We start from the raw sequence: 22289 nt of genomic DNA on the forward strand, positions 1-22289 counted from the left end.
CCAGAAGGCGAGGTCAGTACAGGTGCATCAAAGCTGGGACCGAGAGACTGAAAAACAGCTTCTATCTCAAGGCCATCAGACTGTTAAACAGCCATATATATATTTTTTCACCTTTATTTAACCAGGTAAGCCAGTTGAGAACAAGTTCTCATTTACAACTGCGACCTGGCCAAGATAAAGCAAAGCAGTGCGATAAAAACAACAACACAGAGTTACATATGGGGTAAAACAAAACATAAAGTCAAAAATACAACAGAAAATATATATACTGTGTGTGCAAATGTAGCAAGTTATGGAGGTAAGGCAATAAATAGGCCATAGTGCAAGATAATTACAATTAGTATTAACACTGGCATGATAGATGTGCAAGAGATGATGTGCAAATAGAGATACTGGGGTGCAAATGAGCAAAATAAATAACAATATAGGGATGAGGTAGTTGGGTGGGCTAATTTTAGATGGGCTGTGTACAGGTGCAGTGATCGGTAAGGTGCTCTGACAACTGATGCTTAAAGTTAGTGAGGGAGATAAGTGTCTCCAGCTTCAGAGATTTATGCAATTTGTTCCAGTCATTGGCAGCAGAGAACTGGAAGGAATGGCGGCCAAAGGAGGTGTTGGCTTTGGGGATGACCAGTGAGATATACCTGCTGGAGCGCAGACTACGGGTGGGTGTTGCTATGGTGACCAATGAGCTAAGATAAGGCGGGGATTTGCCTAGAAGTGATTTATAGATGGCCTGGAGCCAGTGGGTTTGGCAACGAATATGTAGTGAGGACCAGCCAACAAGAGCGTACAGGTCACAGTGGTGGGTAGTGTATGGGGCTTTGGAGACAAAACGGATGGCACTGTGATAGACTACATCCAATTTGCTGAGTAGAGTGTTGGAGGCTATTTTGTAAATGACATCGCCGAAGTCAAGGATCGGTAGGATAGTCAGTTTTACGAGGGCATTGCAGGCTGCTGCCTTTAGACATAGACTAGAAACCACTGGCCACTTTAAGAAATTGAACACTAGACACTTTAATAATGCTTACTTATCTTGCATTACTCATCTCGTATGTATATACTGTATTCTGTACTATTCTACTGTATCTTAGTCACTTTAATAATGTTTCCATATCTTGCATTACTCATCTCACATGTATATACTGTATTCTATACTATTCTACTGTATCTTAGTCCATGCCGCTCTGACATCGCTCGTCCATACTGTCACGGTTAACTAAGCCAGAACCCAGAAGCAGACCAGGACACGGTACGTGAGACAAAGGTGAGTGTTTATTAATAGAGTCCGAGTGAAGCTGAATAATCCAGGGAACAGAGCGGGTGGCGTGGATGGGTTGTTGAGGGTGCAGTGGTTGGTCCGGTACTGGCTCGGCAGCCGCCGACCATCAGGCAGAGGTTGGGTGAAGGTTCCGGGTGAGAGACTGCAGACAGAACAAAACGGAGGTCAGTACACAGCAAGTCAAAAGGTGCAAAACAACAAAACTAACACTACTGGCTCAGAGACTGATACGCTGACAACATACTGTTCATGGCTAACGATCCGGCAGGAACTGGATGTTGGGCCAGAGCCTAAGAAGGGTGATGATCAGGACCAGGTGTGCAGATTGCTGATGGGATGCAGGTGCGGAAAACCAGAGCGCTCCCCGGAGCGTTCCCGAACCCTCGGGAAACTGGAGAATACGAGCAGGAACACTAGTCACCAGACAGGACCCGACTCAGACAGCCGGGATCGTCACAGTACCCCCCCTCCGGCCAACGCCACCGGGCGGACTTCCCGGAGCGCCAGGATGGAGGCGGTAGAAGTCACTGATGAGGTCTGCGTCTAGGACCTGTCGCCGCGGAATCCAACTCCTCTCTTCAGGGCCATACCCCTCCCAGTCCACGAGATACTGGAAACCCCGGCCCCGCCGTCTGGAATCCATGATGCGACGCACCGTGTAGGCAGGACCACCTCCGATCATCCGAGGAGGAGGAGGAGGAGGCGGAGGAGGCAACAGAGGACTGAGGAAGACAGGCTTGAGGCAGGAGACATGAAAGGTGGGATGGACTCTGAGCGTCCTCGGTAGTTTGAGTCGAACTGCCACTGGATTGATCACCTTCTCCACCACAAACGGACCAATGAACTCGGTAACAACTCCTAGACTCAGTCCGTAACGGAAGATCCCGTGTGGCCAACCAAACCCTATCTCCGATGGTATAGGTGGGAGCGGGAATCCGGCGACGATCGCCTGGAGCTGATACCGGTCCGAAACTCTAAGGAGTGCCTTTCTGGCCCGATGCCAGGTCCGGTGGCAACGCCGAATATGGGCCTGAACAGAAGGCACTGAGAGCTCCTTCTCCTGAGAAGGAAACAGGGGAGGTTGGTAGCCATACAGGCACTGGAAGGGAGACATCCCAGTGGCAGATGTAGGAAGAGTATTGTGGGCATACTCAACCCAAGGCAACTGAGAGACCCAGGAGGTGGGGTTGGAAGAGACCAGACAGCGTAGCGTTGATTCCATCTTCTGGTTGGCTCTCTCCGCCTGACCATTGGATTGGGGGTGAAAACCAGATGTGAGACTGACCGTAGCTCCAATGGCCAAACAGAAGGACTTCCAGACAGCAGAGGTAAACTGAGGGCCACGGTCGGAAACGATATCACTGGGCAAACCGTGGACCCTGAAAACCTCCCTAACCAGGATCTCGGACGTCTCCGAGGCAGAGGGAAGCTTGGCAATTGGCACAAAGTGGGCGAACTTGCTGAATCTGTCCACGATAGTCAGAACGACCGTGTTCCCCTCAGAAGCGGGCAACCCCGTGACGAAGTCCAGGGCCAGATGCGACCATGGTCGCGGGGAATAGGAAGGGGGTGAAGTAGTCCAGAGCTGGGCCGATTGGTACTCTTCTTCTGCGCACACACTGGACAGGCAGCAACAAAACCCCGAGTATCCTCGGCCATGGCAGGCCACCAAAAACGTCTGCGAAGAAACGCCATAGTCCGAGCCACGCCAGGGTGACAAGCCATCTTGCTGGCGTGGGACCATTTGAGGACAGCAGGACGAACCGACTCAGGCACAAACAACCCGACCGGGTGGACCGTTACGGGACCGGGCTGAGTCCGAAGGGCCGCCAGCACCTCCTCCTCAATCTTCCACATAACTGCTCCCACGACGCAGTTCCGGGGGAGGATTGTCTCGGTCTTGGACCCACTCTCCTCCGTCTTGGAGAACATCCGGGACAAGGCGTCCGCCTTGCCGTTCTTAGATCCAGGTCGGAACGTCAGGGCAAACTTGAATCGTCCGAAAACAACGCCCACCTGGCCTGACGGGAGTTGAGACGTTTAGCCGATTGCACGTAAGCAAGATTCTTGTGGTCCGTCCAGACAATAAACGGTTGCTCCGCCCCCCCAACCAGTGGCGCCACTCCTCCAAGGCAAGTTTCACCGCGAGAAGCTCCCGGTTACCCACATCGTAATTCCTCTCCGCAGGCGAAAGGCGGCAGAGTAGTAGGCGCAGGGATGGAGTTTACTGTCCGTGGAGCATCGCTGCGACAGGATGGCGCCAACTCCCACATCAGACGCGTCCACTTCAGCGAACGAACTGACGGGCCGTGTCCGGTTGAGAGAGAATCGGTGCGTTGGTGAATCGCCTCTTCAAATCCAGAAACGCTCGATCCGCCTCCGGATTCCACTTGAAGGTCCTGATGCTGGAAGTCAAGGCAGTTAACGGAGCGGCCACACGGCTGTAATCCCGGATGAATCTGCGGTAGAAATTCGCAAACCCCAAAAATCTCTGGAGCTGCAATCTCGTACCGGGCTGGGCCCATTCCAGAACCGCTCTAACCTTCTCCTGGTCCATCCTAATCTCTCCCCTGGAGATGATGTACCCGAGAAAGGATGTCGTGTGGGCGTGAAACTCGCACTTCTCGGCCTTCACAAACAGGCGATTCTCCAACAATCGCTGCAGAACCTGCCGGACATGCTGGACGTGGTCGGAAGGTTCCTTCGAGAAGATCAGAATGTCATCCAGGTAAACAAACACAAAGAGACCGATCATATCTCTCAGGACGTCGTTCACCATACTCTGGAATACCGCTGGAGCATTGGTCAGTCCAAACGGCATCACCTGATACCGAAGTGACCCATCGGTGTATTGAAACCCGTCAACCACTCGTCCCCCTCTCTGATCCGGACCAGGTGATACGCATTGCGTAGGGTCTAGCTTGGTGAACACCGTAGCACCCTGTAAGGAGTCGAAGGCAGAACTCATCAAGGGCAGGGGATACTTGTTCTTGACCGTGATGTCATTCAACCCCCGATAATCAATACACGGTCGAAGAGAGCCATCCTTCTTACCCACAAAGAAGAATCCTGCCCCCAGGGGGTGATGACGAGGGACGAACGAGACCAGCAGCTAGGGACTCCTTGATGTAGGTCTCCAACGCCTCACGTTCAGGTCGGGAGATACTGTATAACCTTCCCTTGGGGTAGACAGCTCCAGGGACCAGGTTGATGGCACAATCATATGGTCGGTGGGGAGGGAGTGACAGAGCCTTCTGCTTACTGAAAACTTCCCCCAAATCGTGATATGTCTCGGGAACCAGGGACAAATCTGGGGGTTTAGCCTCAATCACCTGACTGGGAACCGAATGGGGGCAGGCAGTCTTGAGACAGTTAGCATGACAATCAAGGCTCCAACTCGTTACCTTGCCCGTCACCCAATCGAACGTGGGATTGTGTTCCTTCAGCCAGGGGTATCCAAGGACCAGAGGAACATGGGAAGACGGCAGAATGAAGAATGAAATCATCTCAGAATGATTCCCGACAACCGCATCTTAACCGGTTCAGTCCTCATCGTGATACGTGCCAGACTACTGCCGTTCAGAGTGGTAGCTTCAATGGCTTCCGGCAATTGCTCCTTGGAAAGCCCCAGCTGTTCCACCAACTCGGCATCTAGAAAGCTTCCATCGGCACCTGAATCGATAAAGCGTTAATCGCTAAGCTCTGATTCCTGTTCATAAGGGTAGCCGGAAACGGGGTCTGACAGAGGTATTGAGAGGTCGAAACTGGCTCGCTAAAAGTCCTCCCAACTTTAGCGAGCCGCGCAGTTTGACGACCCGACTGGATCCTGAGAAGCTGATCGGTTGGACGGAACCCATTGCTTCTCCCTCCTTCGCTCTCGGACTCGATTATCCACCCGAATAGACAAAGCTACCAAGCTGTCCAGGTCACTAGGCTCGGATAGGAGATCAACTCATCCTTGAGCTGCTCCGACAGACCCTGGTAAAAGGCCGCTTGCAGAGACTCCTCGTTCCACCCACTCTCCACAGCCAACGTCTTGAACTCGATCACGAAGTCGGCCACGCTGCGAGTTCCTTGGCGAAGCGAAAACAGGCGCCTAGCTGCGTCCCTCCCTCGGACGGAATGGTCGAAGAGCTTCCTCATCTCGGCCGTGAACCCCTGGTATGAAGCCATGCAGGGATCCTGTCGTTCCCAAACGGCTGAAGCCCACTCCAGCGCTCGACCACGCAGCAACTCAATCACAAAGGCTATCCTAGCCTTGTCTGTGGCATAAGAGTAGGGCTGTAGATCGAACACTAGTCCACACTGCATAAGGAAGGAACGGCATCTTCCCAGCTCTCCCTCATACTTATCCGGCGTCGGAACCTTGGGCTCACGGATGGACACAGCTTCAGAAGCGGCAGGCGAGATGGGTGAAACCGGTAGTGGATCCTCCACCGGACACTTGCGTTGGTTCTGGACCTCCGTCAGACCGGTAGAAAGGTTCCGAACGACAACGCGATCTCCTGTAGTACCGTGCTATGATGGCCCAACATCTTCTCCTGCTGGGTAAAAGCATGGCGAACAGAGTCCAGGTCCGCTGGGTTCATTACTGGCCGGATCGTTCTGTCACGGTTAACTAAGCCAGAACCCAGAAGCAGACCAGGACACGGTACGTGAGACAAAGGTGAGTGTTTATTAATAGAGTCCGAGTGAAGCTGAATAATCCAGGGAACAGAGCGGGTGGCGTGGATGGGTTGTTGAGGGTGCAGTGGTTGGTCCGGTACTGGCTCGGCAGCCGCCGACCATCAGGCAGAGGTTGGGTGAAGGTTCCGGGTGAGAGACTGCAGACAGAACAAAACGGAGGTCAGTACACAGCAAGTCAAAAAGGTGCAAAACAACAAAACTAACACTACTGGCTCAGAGACTGATACGCTGACAACATACTGTTCATGGCTAACGATCCGGCAGGAACTGGATGTTGGGCCAGAGCCTAAGAAGGGTGATGATCAGGACCAGGTGTGCAGATTGCTGATGGGATGCAGGTGCGGAAAACCAGAGCGCTCCCCGGAGCGTTCCCGAACCCTCGGGAAACTGGAGAATACGAGCAGGAACACTAGTCACCAGACAGGACCCGACTCAGACAGCCGGGATCGTCACACATACAGTGGGGAAAAAAAGTATTTAGTCAGCCACCAATTGTGCAAGTTCTCCCACTTAAAAAGATGAGAGAGGCCTGTAATTTTCATCATAGGTACACGTCAACTATGACAGACAAATTGAGAAAAGAAATTCCAGAAAATCACATTGTAGGATTTTTAATGAATTTATTTGCAAATTATGGTGGAAAATAAGTATTTGGTCACCTACAAACAAGCAAGATTTCTGGCTCTCACAGACCTGTAACTTCTTCTTTAAGAGGCTCCTCTGTCCTCCACTCGTTACCTGTATTAATGGCACCTGTTTGAACTTGTTATCCGTATAAAAGACACCTGTCCACAACCTCAAACAGTCACACTCCAAACTCCACTATGGCCAAGACCAAAGAGCTGTCAAAGGACACCAGAAACAAAATTGTAGACCTGCACCAGGCTGGGAAGACTGAATCTGCAATAGGTAAGCAGCTTGGTTTGAAGAAATCAACTGTGGGAGCAATTATTAGGAAATGGAAGACATACAAGACAACTGATAATCTCCCTCGATCTGGGGCTCCACGCAAGAGCTCACCCCGTGGGGTCAAAATGATCACAAGAACGGTGAGCAAAAAATCCCAGAACCACATGGGGGACCTAGTGAATGACCTGCAGAGAGCTGGGACCAAAGTAACAAAGCCTACCATCAGTAACACACTACGCCACCAGGGACTCAAATCCTGCAGTCCCCCTGCTTAAGCCAGTACATGTCCAGGCCCGTCTGAAGTTTGCTAGAGTGCCTTTGGATGATCCAGAAGAGGATTGGGAGAATGTCATATGGTCAGATGAAACCAAAATAGAACTTTTTTGGTAAAAACTCAACTCGTCGTGTTTGGAGGACAAAGAATGCTGAGTTGCATCCAAAGAACACCATACCTACTGTGAAGCATGGGGGTGGAAACATCATGCTTTGGGGCTGTTTTTCTGCAAAGGGACCAGGACGACTGATCCGTGTAAAGGAAAGAATGAATGGGGCCATGTATCGTGAGATTTTGAGTGAAAACCTCCTTCCATCAGCAAGGGCATTGAAGATGAAACGTGGCTGGGTCTTTCAGCATGACAATGATCCCAAACACACCGCCCGGGCAACGAAGGAGTGGCTTCGTAAGAAGCATTTCAAGGTCCTGGAGTGGCCTAGCCAGTCTCCAGATCTCAACCCCATAGAAAATCTTTGGAGGGAGTTGAAAGTCTGTGTTGCCCAGCGACAGCCCCAAAACATCACTGCTCTAGAGGAGATCTGCATGGAGGAATGGGCCAAAATACCAGCAACAGTGTGTGAAAACCTTGTGAAGACTTACAGAAAACGTTTGACCTGTGTCATTGCCAACAAAGGGTATATAACAAAGTATTGAGAAACTTTTGTTATTGACCAAATACTTATTTTCCACCATAACTTGCAAATAAATTCATTAAAAATCCTACAATGTGATTTTCTGGATTTTTTTTCCTCATTTTGTCTGTCATAGTTGACGTGTACCTATGATGAAAATTACAGGCCTCTCTCATCTTTTTAAGTGGGAGAACTTGCACAATTGGTGGCTGACTAAATACTTTTTTTCCCCACTGTATATGTAAATTATATATTCTTAATTAATTCCTTACTTCGATTTGTGTGTATTGGGTATATGTAGTGAAATTGTTAGATATTACTGCACTGTCGGAGCTAGAAGCACAAGCATTTCGCTACACCCGCAATAACATCTGCTAAACAAGTGTACGTAACCAATACAATTTGATATGATTTGATTTGGTCCCTTGCAATTTATATTGCATGTTGTAAATCAACATGTTTTAGTGTATGATCATTTTAAGCATGTAGAAATAGCATGTTAACAGTTAACCCAACACGGATTTCTGCTGTCTGAAATTGATCATACTAGCTTTGGCTCTATTTAACCTGCTTATTCAGGCCTGTGTGTTAAGCCCCAGAGGATTTAACATTTCCAACTGTCAAAATGAATTAACCATCACAAATGCTACTTAAATCCTGAGAATGTTATACCAAGTGACTCATGTACGCACCACACCAACTAAAGTTTCCCCATTTAAATTTTGGTTTTACTGGTTTTACAAGATTACAAAACGTTGTTGAGTAACGTTATATCACCATGGCTCCTGTTGTTATGCTGTCCTCCCTGGTCTGTTGTTATGCTGTCCTCCCTGGTCTGTTGTTATGCTGTCCTCCCTGGTCTGTTGTTATGCTGTCCTCCCTGGTCTGTTGTTATGCTGTCCTCCCTGGTCTGTTGTTATGCTGTCCTCCCTGGTCTGTTGTTATGCTGTCCTCCCTGGTCTGTTGTTATGCTGTCCTCCCTGGTCTGTTGTTATGCTGTCCTCCCTGGTCTGTTGTTATGCTGTCCTCCCTGGTCTGTTGTTTTCCACAATGAGGTGTGTGTGTGTGTGTGTGTGTGTGTGTGTGTGTGTGTGTGTGTGTGTGTGTGTGTGTGTGTGTGTGTGTGTGTGTGTGTGTGTGTGTGCTTGCGTGCTATGGTGTTACTATGGTGTTACTATGGTGTTACTAAATCAAATCAAATCAAATTTTATTGGCCACATGCGCCGAATACAACAGGTGAAGACATTACAGTGAAATGCTTACTTACAGCCCTTAACCAACAGTGCATTTATATTAAACAAAAAAAGTGTTGAGAAAAAAAGAGCAGAAGTAAAATAAAATAACAGTAGGGAGGCTATATATACAGGGGGGTACCGGTGCAGAGTCAATGTGCGGGGGCACCGGCTAGTTGAGGTAGTTGAAGTAATATGTACATGTGGGTAGAGTTAAAGTGACTATGCATAAATAATTAACAGAGTAGCAGCAGCGTAAAAGATGGGGTGGGGGGCAGTGCAAATAGTCCGGGTAGCCATGATTAGCTGTTCAGGAGTCTTATGGCTTGGGGGTAGAAGCTGTTGAGAAGCCTTTTGGACCTAGACTTGGCACTCCGGTACCGCTTGCCGTGCGGTAGCAGAGAGAACAGTCTATGACTAGGGTGGCTGGAGTCTTTGACAATTTTGAGGGCCTTCCTCTGACACCGTATGGTATAGAGGTATTGGATGGCAGGAAGCTTGGCCCCAGTGATGTACACTACCCTCTGTAGTGCCTTGCGGTCGGAGGCTAAGCAGTTGCCATACCAGGCGGTGATGCAACCAGTCAGGATGCTCTCGATGGTGCAGCTGTATAATTTTTTGAGGATCTGAGGACCCCTGCCGAATCTTTTCAGTCTCCTGAGGGGGAATAGGCTTTGTCGTGCCCTCTTCACGACTGTCTTGGTGTGTTTGGACCATGATAGTTCGATGGAGACCTGTTCCATTACAGCCCCGTCGATGAGAATGGGGGCGTGCTCAGTCCTCTTTTTTTTCCTGTAGTCCACAATCATCTCCTTTGTCTTGGTCACGTTGAGGGAGAGGTTGTTATCCTGGCACCACACGGCCAGGTCTCTGACCTCCTCCCTATAGGCTGTCTCATCGTTGTCGGTGATCAGGCCTACCACTGTTGTGTCGTCGGCAAACTTAATGATGGTGTTGGAGTCGTGTTTGGCCATGCAGTCTTGGGTGAACAGGGAGTACAGGAGGGGACTGAGCACGCACCCCTGAGGGGCCCCCGTGTTGAGGATCAGTGTGGCAGATGTGTTGTTACCTACCCTTACCACCTGGGGGCGGCCCGACAGGAAGTCCAGGATCCAGTTGCAGAGGGAGGTGTTTAGTCCCAGGATCCTTAGCTTAGTGATGAGCTTTGAGGGCACTATGGTGTTGAATGCTGAGCTGTAGTCAATGAATAGCATTCTCAGGTAGGTGTTATTCTTGTCCAGGTGGGAAAGGGCAGTGTGGAGTGCAATAGAGATTGCATCATCTGTGGATCTGTTGGAGTGGTATGCAAATTGGAGTGGGTCTAGGGTTTCTGGGATAATGGTGTTGATGTGAGCCATGACCAGCCTTTCAAAGCACTTCATGGCTACAGACGTCAGTGCTACGGGTCGGTAGTCATTTAGGCAGGTTATCTTAGTGTCTTGGGCACGGGACTATGGTGGTCTGCTTGAAACATGTTGGTATTACAGACTCAGTCAGGGACATGTTGAAAATGTCAGTGAAGACACTTGCCAGTTGGTCAGCACATGCTCGGAGTACACGTCCTGGTAATCCGTCTGGCCCTGCGGCCTTGTGAATGTTGACCTGCTTAAAAGTCTTACTCACATCGGCTACGGAGAGCATGATCACATAGTCATCCGGAACAGCTGGTGCTCTCATGCATGCTTCAGTGTTGCTTGCCTCGAAGCGAGCATAGAAGTGGTTTAGCTCGTCTGGTAGGCTTGTGTGACTGGGCAGCTCACGGCTGTGCTTCCCTTTGTAGTCTGTAATAGTTTTCGAGCCCTGCCACATCCAACGAGCGTCAGAGCCGGTGTAGTACGACTCAATCTTAGTCCTGTATTGACTATTTGCCTGTTTGATGGTTCGTCGGAGGGCATAGCGGGATTTCTTATAAGCGTCCGGGTTAGAGTCCCGCTCCTTGAAAGAGGCAGCTCTACCCTTTAGCTCAGTGCGGATGTTTCCTGTAATCCATGGCTTCTGGTTGGGGTATGTACGTACGGTCACTGTGGGGACGACTTCATCGATGCACTTATTGATGAAGCCAGTGACTGATGTGGTGTACTCCTCAATGCTATCTGAAGAATCCCGGAACATGTTCCAGTCTGTGCTAGCAAAACAGTCCTGTAGCTTAGCATCTGCGTCATCTGACCACTTTTTTATTAACCGAGTCACTGGTGCTTCCTGCTTTAGTTTTTGCTTATAAGCAGGAATCAGGAGGATAGAGTTATGGTCAGATTATGGCCAATAGGAGGGCGAGGGAGAGCTTTGTACTCGTCTCTGTGTGTGGAGTAAAGGTGGTCTAGAGTTTTTTTTCCTCTGGTTGCACATTTAACATGCTGGTAGAAATTAGGTAGAACAGATTTAAGTTTCCCTGCATTAAAGTCCCCGGCCTCTAGGAGCGCTGCCTCTGGATGAGCGTTTTCCTGTTGACTTATGGCCTTATATAGCTCATTCAGTGCAATCTTAATGCCAGCATTGGTTTGTGGTGGTAAGTAGACAGCTATGAAAAATATAGATGAAAACTCTCTTGGTAAATAGTGTGGTCTACAGCTTATCATAAGATACTCTACCTCAGGCGAGCAAAATCTCGAGACTTCCTTAGTATTTGATTTTGTGCACCAGCTGTTGTTTACAAATATACACAGACCACCACCCCTTGTCTTACCGGAGTCAGCCGTTCTATCCTGCCAATGTAGCGTATAGCCCGCTAGCTGTATGTTTCCATGTCGTCGTTCAGCCACGACTCGGTGAAACATAAGATATTACAGTTTTTAATGTCCCGTTGGTAGGATAACCGTAATCTTAGGTCATCCAATTTATTTTCCAATGATTGAAGATTGGCTAATAGGATTGATGGGAGCGGCAGTTTACTCGCTCGCCGTCGGATCCTTACAAGGCACCCCGACCTACGTCCACGATATCTCTGTCTCTTCCTCATGCGAATGACGGGGATTTGGGCCTTGTCGGGTGTCTGTAGGATATCCTTCGCAGCCGCCTCATTGAAGAAAAATTATTCGTCCAATACGAGGTGAGTAATCGCTGTCCTGATATCCAGAAGCTCTTTTTGGTTATAAGAGACGATGGCAGAAACATTATGTACAAAATAAATTACAAATAACGCGGAAAAACACACATAATAGTACAATTGGTTAGAGGGCTGTAAAACGGCAGCCATCTTTTCCGGCGCCATTCTTCTACTATGATTTTACTATGATGTTACTATGGTGTTACTATGATGTTACTATGTTGTTACTATGATGTTACTATGATGTTACTATGGTGTTACTATGGTGTTACTATGGTGTTACTATAATGTTACTATGATGTTACTATGATGTTACTATGGTGTTACTATGGTGTTACTATGATGTTACTATGATGTTACTATGGTGTTACTATGGTGTTACTATGATGTTACTATGGTGTTACTATGGTGTTACTATGATGTTACTATGGTGTTACTATGATGTTACTATGGTGTTACTATGGTGTTACTATGATGTTACTATGATGTTACTATGGTGTTACTATGGTGTTACTATGATGTTACTATGGTGTTACTATGATGTTACTATGATGTTACTATGGTGTTACTATGATGTTACTATGGTGTTACTATGGTGTTACTATGGTGTTACTATGGTGTTACTATGATGTTACTATGATGTTACTATGGTGTTACTATGGTGTTACTATGATGTTACTATGGTGTTACTATGATGTTACTATGATGTTACTATGGTGTTACTATGATGTTACTATGGTGTTACTATGGTGTTACTATGGTGTTACTATGGTGTTACTATGATGTTACTATGGTGTTACTATGGTGTTACTATGGTGTTACTATGATGTTACTATGATGTTACTATGGTGTTACTATGATGTTACTATGGTGTTACTATGATGTTACTATGGTGTTACTATGATGTTACTATGGTGTTACTATGGTGTTACTATGGTGTTACTATGGTGTTACTATGGTGTTACTATGATGTTACTATGGTGTTACTATGGTGTTACTATGGTGTTACTATAATGTTACTATGGTGTTACTATGGTGTTACTATGATGTTACTATGATGTTACTATGATGTTACTATGATGTTACTATGATGTTACTATGGTGTTACTATGATGTTACTATGGTGTTACTATGGTGTTACTATGGTGTTACTATGATGTTACTATGGTGTTACTATGGTGTTACTATGGTGTTACTATGGTGTTACTATGGTGTTACTATGATGTTACTATGATGTTACTATGGTGTTACTATGATGTTACTATTATGTTACTATGATGTTACTATGGTGTTACTATGGTGTTACTATGGTGTTACTATGATGTTAGTATGGTGTTACTATTATGTTACTTTGATGTTACTATGGTGTTACTATGGTGTTACTATGATGTTACTATGATGTTACTATGGTGTTACTATGATGTTACTATGATGTTACTATGGTGTTACTATGGTGTTACTATGATGTTACTATGGTGTTACTATAATGTTACTATGATGTTACTATGGTGTTACTATAATGTTACTATGATGTTACTATGGTGTTACTATGGTGTTACTATAATGTTACTATGATGTTACTATGGTGTTACTATGGTGTTACTATGGTGTTACTATGGTGTTACTATGGTGTTACTATGATGTTACTATGATGTTACTATGGTGTTACTATGGTGTTACTATAATGTTACTATGATGTTACTATGGTGTTACTATGGTGTTACTATGGTGTTACTATGGTGTTACTATGATGTTACTATGGTGTTACTATGATGTTACTATGATGTTACTATGGTGTTACTATGATGTTACTATGGTGTTACTATGGTGTTAATATGATGTTACTATGGTGTTACTATGATGTTACTATGATGTTACTATGGTGTTACTATGATGTTACTATGATGTTACTATGGTGTTACTATGATGTTACTATGATGTTACTATGGTGTTACTATGATGTTACTATGGTGTTACTATGATGTTACTATGGTGTTACTATGGTGTTACTATGGTGTTACTATGGTGTTACTATGATGTTACTATGATGTTACTATGGTGTTACTATGATGTTACTATGATGTTACTATGGTGTTACTATGATGTTACTATGATGTTACTATGGTGTTACTATGATGTTACTATGATGTTACTATGGTGTTACTATGATGTTACTATGATGTTACTATGGTGTTACTATGATGTTACTATGGTGTTACTATGATGTTACTATGGTGTTACTATGGTGTTACTATGGTGTTACTATGGTGTTACTATGATGTTACTATGGTGTTACTATGGTGTTACTATGGTGTTACTATGGTGTTACTATGATGTTACTATGGTGTTACTATGGTGTTACTATGATGTTACTATGATGTTACTATGGTGTTACTATGATGTTACTATGATGTTACTATGGTGTTACTATGATGTTACTATGATGTTACTATGGTGTTACTATGATGTTACTATGATGTTACTATGGTGTTACTATGATGTTACTATGATGTTACTATGGTGTTACTATGATGTTACTATGGTGTTACTATGATGTTACTATGGTGTTACTATGGTGTTACTATGGTGTTACTATGGTGTTACTATGATGTTACTATGGTGTTACTATGGTGTTACTATGGTGTTACTATGGTGTTACTATAATGTTACTATGATGTTACTATGGTGTTACTATGGTGTTACTATGGTGTTACTATGGTGTTACTATGATGTTACTATGGTGTTACTATGATGTTACTATGATGTTACTATGGTGTTACTATGATGTTACTATGGTGTTACTATGATGTTACTATGATGTTACTATGGTGTTACTATGGTGTTACTATGGTGTTACTATGGTGTTACTATGATGTTACTATGATGTTACTATGGTGTTACTATGGTGTTACTATGGTCTTACTATGATGTTACGATGATGTGCTTGTAGTAACATCGTAGTAACATAATAGTAATAGCAGTGCTTCAAATTTAATAATGTGTCTACCAACTAACTAAGCGTTGAAAATATTTGTTTCAGCTGTCGGGAATGTTTTCATTCTTTATTCTGTATCTACTGCGACATCCACAGCCTTTTATTATCAATAGTTGCCAAGGGGACCGTTGATGGAAACAACCCAACTGGCTGAGTTAGATGTGAAATGTGACTGTTGTCTTAAAGACAGATTGGGCTGTTGTTGTTTCACTGGGCTCCTCATTGGTACTCGGCTGTAAATAAAGCCATGTTGAGCAGCATGTGCACTGCATGCGTCTCAAATGGCACTCTATTCCCTATATAGTGCACTACTTTAGACCGGCGCTCTATGGATACTCTATACACTACAAAGGGAATAGGGTGCCATTTGGAACGCAGAGGCAGTGTTCCTGAGGGCATCGCAGAGACGATCTGGTTCTTATTTTACCTGCCTAATGAGAAGGATTATTGGTTCGTAGAGAAGCCTCTTTAAAAGTTCTGTTGTTTCGTGGCTGGAATGGCTATACGCTGTTAAATCATGCTGGATGTCTGCCCTTGTGTCACTGGTTCACTTTCTAACAGAGACTTTTAAAGCAAGTAGGCTACATATTTTGGAGGGTTTCTAAATGCAGTGACTGCAGCAGTGTATGATAATGTGGTTATAGCAGTTTACGTATGAATACATACATTTTTTAAGTAATCCTCTTCGCCATCATGGCTCTTGAATATATATATATATATTTTTAAAGAACTCTTTGGTCTCGTGGTAAAGAACACTGGGAATTGTTTACGTGGGACTTTCCCCCACTGCTTTGAACACATTGTAATGGACTAAAGCTAATTTCCTTTTCATGTTCTTGGGAGACATTATACTCTGGTGATGTCACTGCTGAGACCGATTGCATTATATTAAGTTATTATACAATTATGTGTCGAGGGGTTAATATCGTTACACTTCACTGTTGCTGCGAAACAATGGTTAACAACCAAGAGTTTAAAACCATAGAGATGGAGATAGAATTGTTCTATATCTATGGTTAAAACAAAAAAATTTTTGGATGACTTACGTTTGTAGAAGGGTCCTTACTTAATTCAAATGACTATAACATTTGTGCTGGAACTTTCAGATCATATGTTCTTGTTTGAATTAATTTAAATTACCTTGAAACCTTTTAACACAAAGAGAAAGCAGTCAACAGGCAAATATGCATAAAACACCTGATGGCAAACTGCCTCTGACATCTTTCGTATATTCACATTTTAATAAACAGTGCAGACTACTCATAACCAGTCCATATTATTGTACTTCAACATAAAGGAATAGTTTGGGTTGAGGAATTACATGCTGACTCAATGTTACCACTTAGTGTAGGATGAACGTTCATATCATAGGAGGCTGGTGGGGAGGAGCTATAGGAGGAGGGGCTCGTTGTAACGGCTGGAATGGAATCAATGGAACGGAGTCAAACGTGGTTTCCATGCAAACATGTGTTTGATACCGTTATTCCATTCCAGCCGTTACAATGAGCCCTTCCTCCTATAGCTCCTCCCCACCAGCCTCCACTGTTTCATATTGCGTCATGGTGCCCAAATCTGACGTCAACACTATTTTTTGTGGGGAACTGTTGTATCAGTCATTTCTGGAGAGAGGTTACGCTCATGGCAGTCAGGCACACAGTCTGAGTTGGAGTTCATTAAACCTCGACATACGAGGCTTGGAAGAGTGGCAACTCAAGACTCATCTTGTTGCCTGCAAATATTTACCGCTATTCAAATCACACAGTAATCAGGAATAATTTTGTTAGATGATTTTTCCAGGGTTTCTCAGCACAACCTACAAGTTGAAATTGGACCAACAACCACTGGTCCTCAGAGCTGTCTAGACCAAGCTTGGATTCTCTGAGCTGTCTAGACTCTGTGTACAGTAAGATTGGATCCTTGAAGCTGTCTAGACTCTGTGTAGGATCTTGGATCCTTGAAGCTGTCTAGACTCTGTGTATAGTAAGCTTGGATCCTTGAAGCTGGTGTGAGTAATGGAAGAAGATGCTTTGTGGATCTGCATGTATAACCCTCAGAGCTCCTAGGCAGCATCTGAATAACACATAGGGTTAGGGTTAATAAATAATAATATCCCTTTATAGTGCACTACTTTTGACCAGGGCCCACAGGGTTAGGGTTAGTGAAGCCCATTGTGCTCTGGCCAAAATCATTTGTTGGGTGCTAATATTTGTCCCATTCCACACATGTACAAGTGTGTATTAAAATGAATGTGTAAATTGTAAATGTGTTTTTTGCATATCCCAGAGACACCCTTGGAGAGTGGGGTCATGGCCAGGGTCAGCCATTATCAATAGCGACTGTGGACCAATTAGGGTTAAGTACCTTACTCAAGGACACACCTTTTTCACCTTGTCGGTTCGGGGATTTGAACCAGCTAACCAGCAACCTTTCAGTTGCTATATGAGTACTGTCCCAACGCTCTAAACACCAGGCTACCTGCCCCCAAAAAGTAGTGCACTATATTGGGAATAGGGTGCCATTTGGGACATAGGCCATTAGTTATGTTAAAGCGGAGAACCAGCACTGTCAGCTGTAATCAGCCCAGGCCTCAGCCCCACAAACCAACAGCCCCACCCTGCCTTCACCAAGTCACTAGCCAGAGCCCAGGCCTCAGTCCCTCACCCTGCCAGAGCCCAGGCCTCAGTCCCTCAGCCCCCCACCCTGCCAGAGCCCAGGCCTCAGTCCCTCAGCCCCCCACCCTGCCAGAGCCCAGGCCTCAGTCCCTCAGCCCCCCACCCTGCCAGAGCCCAGGCCTCAGTCCCTCATCCTGCCAGAGCCCAGGCCTCAGTCCCTCACCCTGCCAGAGCCCAGGCCTCAGTCCCTCACCCTGCCAGAGCCCAGGCCTCAGTCCCTCAGTCCCCCACCCTGCCAGAGTCCAGGCTTCAGTCCCTCAGTCCCCCACCCTGCCAGAGCCCAGGCCTCAGTCCCTCAGTCCCCCACCCTGCCAGAGGCCTCAGCCCCCCACCCTGCCAGAGTCCAGGCCTCAGCCCCCCACCCTGCCAGAGTCCAGGCCTCAGCCCCCCACCCTGCCAGAGCCCAGGCCTCAGTCCCTCAGTCCCCCACCCTGCTAGAGCCCAGGCCTCAGTCCCTCAGCCCCCCACCCTGCCAGAGTCCAGGCCTCAGTCCCTCACCCTGCCCGAGTCCAGGCCTCAGCCCCCCACCCTGCCAGAGTCCAGGCCTCAGTCCTCCACCCTGCCAGAGCCCAGGCCTCAGTCCCTCAGCCCCCCACCCTGCCAGAGCCCAGGCCTCAGTCCCCCCACCCTGCCAGAGCCCAGGCCTCAGTCCTCCACCCTGCCAGAGCCCAGGCCTCAGTCCCTCAGCCCCCCACCCTGCCAGAGTCCAGGCCTCAGCCCCCCACCCTGCCAGAGTCCAGGCCTCAGTCCCTCACCCTGCCAGAGTCCAGGCCTCAGTCCCCCAGTCCCTCATCCTGCCAGAGTCCAGGCCTCAGTCCCTCACCCTGCCAGAGCCCAGGCCTCAGTCCCTCAGTCCCCCACCCTGCCAGAGTCCAGGCCTCAGTCCCTCAGTCCCCCACCCTGCCAGAGCCCAGGCCTCAGTCCCTCAGTCCCCCACCCTGCCAGAGCCCAGGCCTCAGTCCCTCAGCCCCCCCACCCTGCCAGAGTCCAGGCCTCAGTCCCTCACCCTGCCCGAGTCCAGGCCTCAGCCCCCCACCCTGCCACAGTCCAGGCCTCAGTCCTCCACCCTGCCAGAGCCCAGGCCTCAGTCCCTCAGCCCCCCACCCTGCCAGAGCCCAGGCCTCAGCCCCCCACCCTGCCAGAGCCCAGGCCTCAGTCCCTCACCCTGCCAGAGTCCAGGCCTCAGTCCCCCACCCTGCCAGAGTCCAGGCCTCAGTCCCCCAGTCCCCCACCCTGCCAGAGTCCAGGCCTCAGTCCCCCACCCTGCCAGAGCCCAGGCCTCAGTCCCCCACCCTGCCAGAGCCCAGGCCTCAGTCCCCCACCCTGCCAGAGCCCAGGCCTCAGTCCCCCACCCTGCCAGAGTCCAGGCCTCAGTCCCCCAGTCCCCCACCCTGCCAGAGTCCAGGCCTCAGTCCCCCACCCTGCCAGAGCCCAGGCCTCAGTCCCCCACCCTGCCAGAGCCCAGGCCTCAGTCCCCCACCCTGCCAGAGTCCAGGCTCTCCTCAAAGAGCTACTCAAATAAATGTTTATTCTATGTTCTCAGACACTACGTCATGAGCTGTTTGTTCAAACCTCTCTTGTCCTCAATACGCGCCATCATTTATTCCACTAATATCTATAGCTCTGTAGCTACCTAACAGTTGGTAAATAAACCCAAACTGTCTTTGGGGAAAAAGGAGGCCAACTTAGTTTTTTTCTCTACATTATTTCTCCCTTGTTTTGTGACACGGTTTTTAGACAGTTGAGTGATAAGTGGTCCTCTGTAGCTCAGCTGGTAGAGCACGGCGCTTGTAACGCCAGGGTAGTGGGTTCGATCCCCGGGACCACCCATACACAAAAAAAAATGTATGCACGCATGACTGTAAGTCGCTTTGGATAAAAGCGTCTGCTAAATGGCATATTATTATAATTCAGCGGTGAGTTTTTCTTCCTTGTGAATATGGTTCAGGTTCATCACCACGCCATGACACTGTGTGGCAGATGTTATATGTCCCAATATATAGCAATGTCTATCATCTACTTCATCTAAAATGGCCCCACATCTGGTTTATAGAGAGGCATACAGTACATTTAACTGTCTGGTACACAGAAATAATATGTGAGAAATGTTGCCTTGAAAACTGCAATCACTCAAGCCAAGTGTGTAAATAAATACATACATAGAAAGGATTGTTATGGAGAAGGTCGTAGTGTAAAATATATTATGTTAAAATGTGGAGGCTGAAATGACATTCATTTCCTATTTCAAAGTATCTCATTACGACTATCACTTTAACCAAAAAAGTTAATCAGTGTTTTGAATATTTCCAAATTTTTCACAGCAAGTCAAAGAGATTTAAATGTATGATTCATATCTCCCTTTGATATGATTTTTTTTTGGGGTGCATGTTGTTTCACAAAAAAAAATACAGTGTAGCAAATTGCCCAAACTCTCACAAGATTTAATTTCATGGTAATAAATATCCCCAAAAAGTTTGCCTTTCTCCATTTCAAATTGGGTAATAACTTTTTTTTGTATCAGTAACAAATTCAATTTTCTGTAGCTAGTAGACAAGACCTATTTTAGAGCATCTCTTGTTCTAATGCTTACCTCCATAGCTCTATCCCGTCCCACTGAATCAGATCAGTCCTGAACGTGCGAACACCTACTTTCAAGGTGAGTTGAACATTCCTATTTATTCTCCATCATCTTCATGCTCTGAAGCAGGAAACAACGTCTGTTATCTTGACTGACCTTGAAGGAAAAAGGGATCCCTATTCCCATTGCAATACATGGGGCTCTGGTCAAAAGTAGTGCACTATATAGGGAATAGGGTGGTATTTGGGACACATCCATGACGATCATTATAAATCCAGTCCTGTCCTATATTATAGGGAATAGGGTGGTATTTGGGACACATCCATGACGATCATTATAAATCCAGTCCTGTCCTATATTATAGGGAACAGGGTGGTATTTGGGACACATCCATGACGATCATTATAAATCCAGTCCTGTCCTATATTATAGGGAACAGGGTGGTATTTGGGACACATCCATGACGATCATTATAAATCCAGTCCTGTCCTATATTATAGGGAACAGGGTGGTATTTGGGACACATCCATGACGATCATTATAAATCCAGTCCTGTCCTATATTATAGGGAACAGGGTGGTATTTGGGACACATCCATGACGATCATTATAAATCCAGTCCTGTCCTATATTATAGGGAATAGGGTGGTATTTGGGACACATCCATGACGATCATTATAAATCCAGTCCTGTCCTATATTATAGGGAACAGGGTGGTATTTGGGACACATCCATGACGATCATTATAAATCCAGTCCTGTCCTATATTATAGGGAACAGGGTGGTATTTGGGACACATCCATGACGATCATTATAAATCCAGTCCTGTCCTATATTATAGGGAACAGGGTGGTATTTGGGACACATCCATGACGATCATTATAAATCCAGTCCTGTCCTAATATTAACTGCTTCACAAAAGGTTGAATAACAACCTAGAGCGGTTCACCTTCAGATGGTCTAACTCAACTAACGCAGTCGGACTGGACAACACAGTCAGCCAGCCAGCCAGCCAGCCAGCCAGCCAGCCAGCCAGCCAGCCAGCCAGGACGGACTCCCTCTGGCCCCCATCTGCAGTGTGGAGCTGGGGGTAGAATAGGAGTAGAGGGCATCTGTGGGTTCGTCCCAAATGGCACCCTATTCCCTAAATAGTGCACTACTTTTTGAGCAGGGCACTATTAGAAGGTGTACTATCAAGAGATTACGGTGCCGTTTGGGACGATGTCTGTGTTGTTGCTGATGGACATGGACAATGTCCTCAACCCTCGCTGTGTATGAAAGACCTGCTCTTCCTGCTCTGATGCCTGCTGGAATATACCAAACCAGTTAGACTGTAGGCTACACTTTGCCTATATAGAATCGAATTGAATGAAAGCGAATGCTGTCAGAACCAAAGCATTATCAAAGGTTATTACATCTTTTATGTAGGTGGGGGGAAAAAAAAACAACACTCTCAAATATTGTGCAACTAACAAAGTAGGCCTGAGGTGTTTTAAGGAATGAGAGACATTATCTTTATGTCATTACTCCACAATGAGTTATGCTGGTACGTCTAGTCCTCACGTCCTCACTCGGGACATTTTCGGTTTTGTAGCTACTGTCGTATGAGTATACCTAGCGCATGGTGGTGGCACTGCAAAATCGGCAAACCCTCTACACATTGCAGTTTGTTTTGTAAGCCTACAGTAACAAACATTTTTGAAATAATTCAGTGCGCAGTAGAACCCAGCTTTCAAAAGACCAATACAATATCAAACGACCAATAAAAGGAAAGAAATCTTTGTAGAAAGACTAACATCTATGCAGAGTAGTTACAGGAACTAGAGAGAGAGAGAGAGGGAGAGAGAGGAGAGAGAGAGAGAGAGAGAGAGAGAGAGAGAGAGAGAGAGGGAGAGAGAGGAGAGAGAGAGAGAGAGAGTGAGAGAGAGAGTGAGAGAGAGAGTGAGAGAGAGAGAGTGAAAGAGAGAGAGAGAGAGGAGAGAGA

General features: G+C 46.6%; 1 protein-coding gene across 1 annotated transcript; it reads left to right on the forward strand.

The window, feature by feature from the left end:
- The first annotated feature begins 17362 nt into the window (after positions 1-17362).
- LOC123492621 (vegetative cell wall protein gp1-like) lies at positions 17363-19250 on the forward strand. The gene is made up of 2 exons (XM_045225351.1): positions 17363-17371; positions 17664-19250. Exons 1-2 carry the CDS (start codon positions 17363-17365, stop codon positions 19248-19250), a joined length of 1596 nt encoding a protein of 531 aa, XP_045081286.1.
- The last annotated feature ends 3039 nt before the right edge of the window (positions 19251-22289 follow it).

Source organism: Coregonus clupeaformis, chromosome 15 (genome assembly GCF_020615455.1).
Source record: "Coregonus clupeaformis isolate EN_2021a chromosome 15, ASM2061545v1, whole genome shotgun sequence".
In the NCBI taxonomy this organism is placed as follows: domain Eukaryota; kingdom Metazoa; phylum Chordata; class Actinopteri; order Salmoniformes; family Salmonidae; genus Coregonus; species Coregonus clupeaformis.